At 26.7% G+C, this 12165-nt stretch overlaps 2 protein-coding genes across 2 annotated transcripts in view; one reads left to right on the forward strand and one right to left on the reverse strand.

Moving 5' to 3' along the window:
- LOC141527670 (cilia- and flagella-associated protein 298) overlaps positions 1-12165 on the reverse strand; it is a 47371-nt gene that overhangs the window by 31247 nt on the left and 3959 nt on the right. The window lies entirely within an intron of this gene.
- Positions 2412-10150, forward strand: Teh4 (tipE homolog 4 phospholipid transfer protein). The gene is made up of 5 exons (XM_074242578.1): positions 2412-3398; positions 4217-4427; positions 5457-5917; positions 8073-8370; positions 9225-10150. The coding sequence occupies exons 1-5, from the start codon at positions 3256-3258 to the stop codon at positions 9504-9506; spliced, it is 1395 nt and encodes a 464-aa protein (XP_074098679.1). The 5' UTR covers positions 2412-3255; the 3' UTR covers positions 9507-10150.

Here is a 12165-nt window from a genome sequence, read left to right on the forward strand (position 1 = left end):
TACTACCCTTTTCACTCAACTTATAGTAAACTTTGAAACTTTTACTTTTACTTAAGAAATTATAATAATAAAATTTATTAATTTTTTAAAAATATCGCATGGTTCATTTATTGATTTGTTTAAATTTTAAAAATAATTACCCTGCCTAACTAACAATACTAGACGTTGCCGACAATCTATTATCAAAGTATTTAACTCCAAAAATTTTAACTCCAACTAATCTTTAGATTATAAATTTTAATTATCAATGTTGTATTACTAACTATCAATTCTCAATATATTAATTATATTTTTTTTATTAGTGCCAAGAACTCGTTCACATTAAGACCGAGATCTGTATGATATTTCGAGATAAATAAAATTTAAATAAATAAATATTTTCGAGGTAAAAAGTGAAATTAGAGTGAAAGATTTAATCGCATGTATAGAATGTAATATTAAATATTTAAGAACTTGATAATTATTATTATAAATATTAATTTATAAGCAATAGTTTATAAGTAAATTAATAATATTTTTATGAGTAACGCGCAATTATTGGAGACAAGTTTGACAATATTCAATAATTGTTTATGATTCTAGTTTTTTTTAACTAGAATTATAGACGAAATAATAAAGTCAATCTTGTTTCTGGTCGTACTTGATATTAAATCAGCCTTGAATCGCAAAAGTGCTTCTGAGGCACCCGAAACTACTGCCTCAAGCACATTAAGATATAAATTAAATAAAATATAAATAATTGTAACATTCGCAGCTTTTATCGTGATTTCTTTGTGATTTTTAAAATAAGCTGTAAATATTTCATTTTATTTTAATAATTAATTAATATGTAAATAACTTATTGTACGATAATTTTATTAAATATATTATCACATTTTTTCTCTGTTTTGAATCATGGCAAACTGCAATTATACTTTTTTGCTTAATTATTCACTTACCTTCAATTCCTAAGACCAATTTAAATTCAAGTTTTTAATTTTGTAAAAACAGAAAAATTAATTATAAAAATCATGGCAAGTGTTGATTATTTAGAAACTATTTTTATATTTATTTAGATAAAATTCACAAAAATTTGGATTATATATTTTTATTAAAATCTTGATATTTTATTTAATTACTGCTTACATAAATTCATTTTATAATATTTTTGTATTATAAAAATTAGAAATTACCAATATTTTGAGGCTACTACACGGATAGAACAAGATGATACTGGATATCATCCCAGATTTATACTAAATGAAAAAAAATTTTAGATAGTAGCTGGTATTATCCAGATTACAATGAGTATAATCCAGATTACAATTAGTATAATCTAGATTACAGTGAGTATAATCCAGATATCACCCAGTATAATCTGGATTTTTCTAGCTACTATCAGAAATTTTTTTTCACCACAAATATCACTGAGTATAATCTGGGATGATACCCAGTGTCATCTTGTTCTTTCCGTGTAGAGGAAAAGAAATAATTTTTTAAATGAAGCTGGTCAGAAATCATGCATTATTTTTTTTTTTTTAATTTTAAGTATTCTCTACTTGACACCCGCCTAATGTTACTTCACAATTCAACTTTTTTAAAAGAAAAATAAAAATACTATAGTATAAAAAATAAAAAAATTAATCCAAATATTTTTTTTAAATTTAACTTTTTCAGAAATTACAGTGAATTATTTTTAATAATATCAAAAAAATTTTTTTTTAAAAATACTCTTGTAGGAAATAAAAAAATCTACAACATTATTTTTTCAAATTAAAAAGAATTAATTTTTTAAAAAATTACAAGTTATGATACTATATTTTTAAATAAAAAATATTATTTCGAAAAGATTTATAAATAATATAATTTCAAACGACTGGAGACCTGAAAATTCTGGTAAAACTATAAATAATAAACAAGCTTATAAACTTGAGCAAAATACAGAATTTATATCCCTACCCTCAACCCCCGGCGGTAATAAAATAAATATTATAGAAGCATCAGTGGATTGATGAAAAAAAAAAAGGAAAAAAAGTTATCAGAGCGCGCTATCTTCCGCGAGTGCCCTTAAACTCGAGAGTTGACCTCTGAACCACATTTGGGGGTAGTTGAACTCGGATGCTGTATTAAACCCAAAATAAAGTATCTATAGTACAATAGTAATAGTACCGTCTATTTAAGTAAACTCGTATCAGCTAGAATTCCATTCTAGCGTAGAACACATCGAAAGCTCCGCGCAAGCTCGGCACGACTAAAAGCTCTTGCGCTCGCGCACGCACTCGTATATTTACAATTAAACCGGCTGCACGGTGATACGCACATCCCAGACATCAGCTCTGTTTTCAAACAACCGGCAGCAGGACCAGTCGCTTAAAATTATCGGGCCGTCAGCTTGCGCCGAATCGCTGACACGTTATTCTCGATAATTAAAATTTTTGCTCTTTAAAATTCATAATTGTATTAACGCTTAAAATTTTGGCACCAAAGATAAAAAACAAAAAAAATACCGTTACGTCGGTCGTGTGATGTACAGTAAACGTCAAAAATGGACGGAAATGAGATCAGTGTCATGTGCTATTGTGGATATTTAAAAAATTTTAGTTAAATATATTTATTAATCACAAAAAAATTTTTTTTTAAAACCAATTGTAGACTTAAAGAAAAAAACATAACCTGATTATTTTTCTAAGCACCTTTCTCCCTCCCTCACATCCCTTTTGTTGTAATTTTCATTTTTTTTATTTTTAATATTAATATTATTGATTTTTTTTAAGTATTTAAATGAGTGATGAGTGATAATTAAATGAAATAATAAAAAGCAATATTAATGTCTCCTTTAAAGTGAATCGCGAATTGATGATACAAGAATCAAATAAAAATAAATTTATTTATTTATGATAAATCAACACGCGATCGTTTTTCATTGATCTAAAAAGTTAAAATTAATTTAAATAAAAGTCATTCGAAAATTAACTGGGAACATGTCAACAACTTATGAATACTTGAGTATGCGTGTCATTCGTTCGTACAAATGTTCATTTGAATTATAGATGAGAGATGATTCTTTAGAGAAATATAGATATATTGTTGGCTGGCAAGGTAACATTTGTTGAGTTGACAATATATCACAGTATATAATTGTGGTGTTAAATTATTAAATTACTAAAAAAAATTGAAATTTATTATTGAAATTGGCATGTGAGTACAACGCACGGTTTGGTGGTCAGTAAGGTCAATTGGAAGTAATTTTACATGTCTATATAAAAACTTTAAAATATGGGACGAAAGTTTAAATCACGTTCGATACCAGAACAAGACCGACGAATTTGTGGTGGTATTTGTTTTTGCCAGTTTACTATTGTCATTAGTTGTGTTTCTTTGGTTTATCTAACTGTCGCTATATACATGCCATCCCACAGGTAATTTGTTATTTTTTTTTATCTGATATATTAATTATGATTTTAAATTTATCGATTTATTTTTTTTTTTTCAAGATTAATTTTTTTTAATACATTAATTTTAGTATTGGGCATTTTTTTTAAATTAAAAAAAAAATTTTTATGGACAAAATTTTAAATGAAATAAAAAATTGTCACGGTTTTTTTTTTTAAATACAATTCAGTTTAAAACTTTGTAAGACTTTCAGTACTTGTCAAAATTTTTTTCTATTATGTAGATAAAACTGCGAAAAATTTCTATTTACTCACATATTTTCTTGTTTCAAATAATATTAATTCATAAAAAAAAAAAAAAAATAAAAAACAAATTTTTTTCCCCAAAATTAAAACTTTTAATCTTTAAATTAAAATTAAATAATTTATCAGCTTTATTAATCTCTCACTTCAAATAAGTAGTTAAAGCAATTTCAATTATATTAAAAGTTCAAAAACTATTGAATTTTAATTAAAAACTTTTAATCTTTCAAACTCTACATATTTCACAAGCTGTAGTAACAATTTATTTTAAATTTCAATACTAATAAATTTCTTCCAAGAATTGATTGCGACCTTAACGTTAAAAAGTGTTGCGTCACGGTATTAAATTAACATCTTACTCACTTTGGGATTAAGTAGAATTAAAATGTCTGAAATTTATAATTCTATTACCAAGAATTTACAAGTTTTATTTTATATTTCACAGAGAAATTGTTTTCTTTCAATTTTCTCTGTGTTTATAATTTATTTTGTTAATAATTTTAAAGGAAATAATTATAACAATGACTTATTTATAATTTCAGGGCATTTAACGCAGGTATCGATCCTGAACCCGTAATGTGCCAAACAGTTAATGCTACACTAGTAAATTATTGTGCGTGGGCAAGTTGTGGAGAATGGTGTTTGACCAAAACGACGGGATTCTGTCCGCAAATTCATGCTACTGTGAGACGCAATGGTACTGATTTAGTCTTAGAAAATTGTACTAAATTTGCTACCGTTTCATGTCCACAAGTAAGTTTTCCAATAATTTAAAAATACTTCAAACTTTTTCTCAATTTAAGTTCAAAAATTTTTCACGGAAAATAAAAAAAAAAAAGTTTAGACAAAGATTTTTTTGGCTCAAAAATTTCAATAAATTTAATTTATTTATTTCTTAACAAAATAATAAAATTGTCAATAATTTTATTGGAATGAAGCTAAAACTATTTTGATTAATTCGACCAATTATTCAAACAAAACAATACATTTTTAATAATTATCGAGAATAAATGTTCTTATGTCAATAAATTTCTCTAAATAAAAAAAAAAATTAATTGTATTTCAGAAAAAAAAAATCTTGAGTTAAAAAAAAATTAATGGTCTTAAATTAAGCAGAAATTTTTTTAAGCTAAGAATTTTTTTTTCTATCAGTGTCTAAGTAAAAATGAACAAATGGTTTTCTGAAAGTTCACGATACGTTAAACTTTTTTATTTTATCTCACAATATTAAATGAATTTTTTTGCTATCAATTTGTGAAAGATGAGATAGTTTTCCTTTATCGAAAGATACGGGAGCCTATAATAATAATAATAATAATAAAAATGAAGGTCACGTTGGAAAATTTATATCCACAAATACAGGGATGTTTAAATGCCAGAAGGGAATCCCTCGGTTTCCACGGCAACCGTCGTCTCTTTGACGGTCTCTTATTCGCTCTAGAATTTCCGTTCCGCCGATAAAACACTTGCTCTTTCACAATTATACAAAAGTTTACATAAAAATAAAAGTACATAAAGACAAAACTCACAACAAGATACGTCTTAGCGATTTAATTGCTAAGAAAAATTTCAATTGACCTATAAAATAAATGAAGCGGATGATAAATGTATAAGGGGATAAGACATAAATTTAAACCAGAGGATTTGAGTAAAATAAATTTGTACGCCCATTTTGGCTCAAATTTATGTCTGAATCCCTTGATCTCGTTTTTTTTTTTTTTTTTTTTTTTTTGGGAGAAAAAATAATGGACATGACTTGAACACAAATGATTATTTTGTCAGGTAAATCTTCTGAAATTGAAAAGATACAATTGCAACAACGGAAGCGAGTGCGGATCTCTAACAGGCGTATTCAATTGCAGTCTAGGCCATTGTGCCAATATGAGCGAGCTGGTGCTCTGTCACCACAAAGCCGACGGGATTATTGTCGACAGCGAGAAAGATAACATGAAACTAAACGGGTTTTTCGACTGTCAAAACTCTAGATGCACCAAAATAAAACGTCCCTTCTCCTGCGATCGCTACTGTCCCAGGATTAATTCAAATAACTCCAACGTTTATCTGATGCAAGATGACAGCATTATTACAGCGAGATGCTCTCGTGCGTTAGCACTCAACAAGGCTAATGGAAATTTACACGGGACGAGGTTAGATAGTCCAGTTAAAATTTGGGATGATGTAAGCAATGATACGGCTATTTTCGCCAGCTGTTTTGCTGTCAACTCTGACGGAAATTTTATCAGGTATGATTTTTTTTTTATCGACTACAAAGTTAAAAAAAATTAATTTAACAGCCGATACCCTTTTTATTATCGCGTTGAACTCGCTGCAAGAATTTCTGCTACAAAATAGATAATTAAAAAATCTATTACATAGCAGAGCGTTTTTTTTTTTAATTTTTCTTTGTCTAGAAAAGAAATATAAAGCTGCAATCTTAGGGACCGGCTGTTAATTCAAGAAAAAAATTTTTGAATCAAGTGAAATTTATTTAAATCAAAACGATGAAGCTTTTCAATGATTTTCTTGTTTCAAGAATTTTTCTCTTGAATCAAATCAATTTTTTTTATGTATATAATTTTTTTTTAATGTTACTTATTATATTATAATTATTATTAATCCTCTGCGTGGTAAATTTATTATGAATACATTTAAAAAAAGATAAAATCGATGCACACCGAGGCCATAGGAGGTAATGTTAAGCTTAAGTGCCGTGCATTTGTCAATGATTTACTTTGTAACCCGAGAGACTGAGAAGCTTTTAGTGAAATATGTTAATTTTTTCATGAATATTTTTTACGACATATTTACGGTTATTGAAGCTTTAAATGAATTATTTATTTATTTATTTTAAATATATGAATTATTGGTTTGATCTATGAAAATATTCCAATTTATGACCTCAACTTACTCGGAGAAATAATTTCATGCCAGTTTAATGATTGGTTTAAATTGTTGATGATAATCACATCGCGGACGTACGAGAAATAAATCGATTCTTGAAATTGAGGAAACAATTTGCCGTCACTCTATACTGTACACGGAAAATATTTTATATCAAATTCGCCATTTTTTATGTGTGTAAATATAAATTATATATTTTATACTTTTATTACTTATTTAATTAACTGAAGTGTTAAATGTATACACAAAAGCTCACCAAATAAATTATAATTTAAAAAAATTAAAAATAGAAAATAATTTTGAATGATTTTTAATAAGTTTAATATAAAAAAAAAAGTGATTAAAAAAAATTAATTTTATTGTAAAAAAGTGTGAAATAATTGATAAAATTTTTTTTACAATAAAATTAATCGTTTTTAATTACTCTATTTTTGTTTTAAATTTATTAAAAATTATTTTATATTTTTTCTTTTAAAATTTTTTAATATAATTAAAACAGAATGTAATAATTTTCTTAATTGAAACGACAATATTTACTGTCATTTTATAGAGGATATATATTTTTTTTTCTGCAAAATTAGTCACTTTTTTTTTTATCTTAATTTTCTTGATCAAAAAACTGGGACAAAATGATAAAATAATTGTATTTTCATCGGTCCTTGATACGTATGGAAATTTTCAAATTTACAGCCACGTTAAGGTCGGCAGCGATGACGTTGAAAGATTTTGACGATCAGGTAGACAGATAGATAGATACATACAAGTCAACCTAATAAAAGCGTGCTGATAAAAAATAAGGATAAATAAATTCACTTATAAATAAAAGTTGTGAAAGTTTAACTCCAGAAAAGTGTTTTGAACAAAAATAATAAATGATTTAATTTGGAATAAAAAAGTTTCAATGGTCCTTAACGTACTCGGGATTTTTATTTTGTCTCTTCAGAATTTTTATATTTTTCTGGTAGCTTTTAACTATAATTATAAATTATTAATTAAAAGTTTTTGCAAAATTAAAAAAAAAAAGTAGACTTTTAATATTGTCATTAATATCAAGAATAAAATGAAGATAAAAATAATTTTATTAGTAAATTATTGGTGGTTGTTATCACGTCATCGAGTAGAAGCACTCCTCTTAAAAAGTAAACAAGCTTAGTTATAGACGATCGATTACATCCATTCCACACACGTTGGAATAATGTTTACAGCGACATAAACGCGTTCTACTTTTAGCGATCCAATAAAAACTGAAAAGGACGATAAGGAAAAAAATTAAAAAAGTTATTTCCTCGACAATTAAATGAGTTTTATATAATTTCCATTTTCAGCGAGGTGAATAAAAAATGTTAATTGTAGGAGTTTAATTTGTTCTGCGGAAAAATATAATGGCTAAGTAATGAAGGAAAAAGTAAAAGTGGAACAGAGGTGGGCGGAAGTGTAGAAGTGTGTAATTAAAATGGAAACGGATGAGTGAATTTCCCTTTCCTTTCTCTATTACAGGACGGAAGACTGCGTGAATGGCACACTGGTGGATTCAGCCTCAATGCCGGGGCCCTGGATTAATTTGACGACCTTCTTGAACCTCTACGATAAGAGCCTGGGGAAGCCTGTCGATCCGACGAACGCGTACCTACCCTCTCAACGCTCACTTACCATCTACAATACTTCTAGGCTCTATATCAACCTCGAGGGTTGCGTCAACACTCTTCGAGGCGAGTGTCGTGATTTTTTGCAAACTCACGGACGCGATGGAGATAATCAAACTGCACAGAGCCGATATCCTTGTTTTCATAAAAGGGTAATGTTTCAAATTTTTATCCTTGAAATATTTATTTATGAGTTTTATCGTCGAGGGAATGTGAGCGAGGGATGGTTACAAAATTAATTATGCGACTTGTAATATGGGTTATTCCATGTTAAATTGACCAATAGTTTTGGTCTGAAGTTTTCTTTTATTATATAACCAAGTTCTGTCAAAGAAAAAAAAATAAAAAAATTTTTTTCAAACAATATCCAAATTCAAAATTTTTCCAGTTTTTCAATTTTATTTTTGTAATATATCGAACGCTATTACAGATACAGGAATTGCCTTTCGTTTGTTTGAAAGGGGACATTTGAGGCTATTGAAAAAAAAAATATTGTGGAAAAATGTCAAATTCTGAATTTTTGAAAATTATCAAAAATTACGAGCGACATTAAAATTTTTTTTGAACAACGCTCATATTTTCTCAGACTTCCGTAAGAAATATTTTCTCAGTGTAAAGTTTAGATTATTAATCGTCTTCCGAGTTATAAAGTTAAAGTTGTATTGAGTCGACAAAGGCAAAAAAAGTTTACAGGGATTTCTTTGACTTTAAAAGAAAGAAAAATCTTATCTTACTGTCAAAGTTTATTTTAAAAAACCGGAGAAAAATTTTTACCCTTTTTCTATCCAACAATTTTAATGTTTAAAATTTTTTGAAGAACATTTAATTATTTTATTTTAATCCAACATTTAAGAAAACTGATTAAAAAAAAAATCAAGTAAAATATTTTTCTTAATTTTTTATTCAAAATTTGTCACAAAAAAAAGCGAAAGTTGGTTCAAATTTCAAAATTTTTTATGCAAAATATAAATGAATTTAAAATAACAAATAAATTTATAAATTACAGAACGATTCATCGTTTGTGGTCGCACGTTTCGACTTGAATAAAACACGAACAGAACTATTGATAGCAACGATAGTGCCATCAGTATTATTCATAATAAGTTTCCTGACACTCGTGATAATAACGCGATCAGTGCAAGTCGGTGATGACAATAAAATGCGATGCAGGTACTGCACAGAGCGACAAGTGCGTGAGGGTGAAGACGAAGGGCTAGTGCAAGCAAGCTCTGGATCGACAACTCAAGCCAACTCCACAGCAACAGAGATACGTAGTATGGCTCTTTAGCAATTCAAACTTAACATAAACCCATCAATGTACGAAAAGCTCCCATTGATTGACACAGATGCCGAGGATTCTTGTTAAATACGTAAATCCGTAAAAAAACGTTTTGCCCACTTTTAAATAAAAACTCATCCATCTATCTCCATTATATTCAGAAAGTCTCGAGTTAAAACTTGAGTTGACTTATCGACAGACTTTGAACTTTAAGATAATTATCTACATATAGCTTAATGAAACTTTTAAGAATCTTAACTTAAAGAAATTTAAACCAATTATCGATTAACGAAGCTATAGGTCCTTGTTTTACTTGACCTATTGGCATTATGCTTTGTCGGCTTCTATTACTCTCTCTATATATAAATTGTATGCGATATAACAACAAAATTAATAATCGATTACCAACGAAACTTAGTACGAGTATACGCAACTGACATTTATAATTAAATGTCGGTGGTTGAAGGTTTGCTATTTTCTTTTTAATAAATATTTTTTAAAAAATAAGGAAAAATTAATATCAAAGGAAGTTCAAATTTATCCTATGAGAATTTTTATCTCCGACAAAATATCCCACAAAAAAATATTCCCGAGACTAAGTATCACACAAAATTTATGATAAAAGGACACAACTCGGTAACAAGCTTGTAAACAGTAAAAAATTTTGCGTCAATGTGTAAAAAAATTTTATGTTTAATACTTAACACTTTTTTGTGTTAATTTAACACAATAAATGTTAAATTTACACATTAAAGTGTTTAATATTTAACACAAAAATAAAAAAAAAAAATTTGTGTTAAATATTTAACACTTAACACTTTTTTAACATTTATTGTGTTAAATTTACACATAAAATTTTTTAATATTTAACACAAAAATAAAAAAAAATTTTTTCTTGACGCAATGATGCAAAATTTTTTACTGTATAATTGTTTTATTAAAAAATTTAATTATTTAAGATATTTTGTCCGGGGACATTTTGTCGGAGCATCATGAAACCCGAGCGGTTTATAGAAGCTAAAATATTCAAGAAAAAATTTAATTTCTTCTTTCTTTGATTTATTGGTAATAATGGTTTTTATTAATTGTAATTATAAGTAGATAAATTTGAACACTAATATGAGACATTCAACGTCAAGAGCAAGAATGTCTAAAATTTTAAATTGCTTCCTCACTTTCAGCAATATGTGATATTTTTTATTATTTAAAAACTGATTTGGATAAAAAAACCGAAGATATAGTTGAATAATTGTATAGAATTAGTTTTATTAATTACGCAGTTTATTTACTCCCGCTTTGCTATACTTTAAGATAAATACTTTGCAAGTTCTAAAAAATAAAAAAAGAGACAAATATTGATCATCATTAAATTTAAAATCGAATCATCAAATTTATAAATAAAAACTAAATTAATAATACTATTTTAAATAATTCATCTCTCAAATAAAATATAATTTTTTAAAAAAAACATTTTTAATCCGTTGAAATACTCAGATACAAAATAATTTAAGTTGTAAATTTTTACTATTTTTTTATTAATTTAGTTATTGAGTGATAATTTTGTTAAAAAATAAATTATGGTAGTGTTTATAAAACTTTTCTCCCTAATTTTAGTGTTTGTGAGGGAGGGAAGAAAGAAGAGATTTAAATAATGCACTTTCACAATTTAGAAGTATTTTTCACTAGTATGATATTTGAATAATAAATAATGTTAATAATAAAAATTATAGTATAGTAGTACAGTGATTATTAGAACTATATTTGTATCGCATTAGATCGAGTAATGTCTTCCTCATTTATCACAAAAATTAGACGCGATGTTTCACTTGAGTTATTGAGGAAGAAATGAATCACGTGAGTTGTCAAATAAATATTTCATTAGTTTTTATTTTAGTGAGTTTTGCCATTATCATTATTTTTAAGTTCGCGTGCTTTCGTAAAGTAATTTTTGTTAGTTATAAAATAGCTGGAGTCATAAATTTAATTTAATTTAAAGATACGAAAAAAAAAAAAAAATGTTTACTGATAAATGCAATAGTGTACATTTAGTGTAAAATATAAATATTTATTGTATGAGAAATTTTTTGTATTTAATTTGAAATAAATTCTACGGTTCTTACTTAATTTTTTTCATTAATAATAATAATAATAATAATAATAATAATAATAATAATAATAATGATAAATAATAAAAATACAAACATTTAAGTTCCCTGGGGCCGATAAGCTTAGCTTTGATATTTACGTAACCGTGAATGCCTTTTTTACTCTATTTGCAGAAATTAAAAAAATATTATCAAAGAAGAGGATATATCAATAGCAATACACCGAGCAAGGAAATTAAAGAGAGAGAGAGAGAGAGAGAGAGAGAGACAATAAGTTAAAGAAAATTGGAAATGTCTTTACACAAGTTTACCTTGTCAAATATTTTACATCGATCGATTTTTGTTCCTTATTCCGGTCAGTGGATATTTATATATGTGAATTACATCTATATATCTTCTAATAAGTATAAATGTTAAAGATATGCTCGATTGTACAGCTTTTTGATGCACAGATTTTTTGAAAATTGCATTTTTACTACCATTTAATGTCATTATTAAATTAACGTTCAATAAATTTTAATATTTATAAAAATAATGATTAATAATAATAAATCATTCGAGCC

Source organism: Cotesia typhae, unplaced genomic scaffold, assembly GCF_013202065.1.
Source record: "Cotesia typhae breed Kobodo isofemale line unplaced genomic scaffold, CoteBio_Ctyphae contig_4, whole genome shotgun sequence".
NCBI lineage: Eukaryota > Metazoa > Arthropoda > Insecta > Hymenoptera > Braconidae > Cotesia > Cotesia typhae.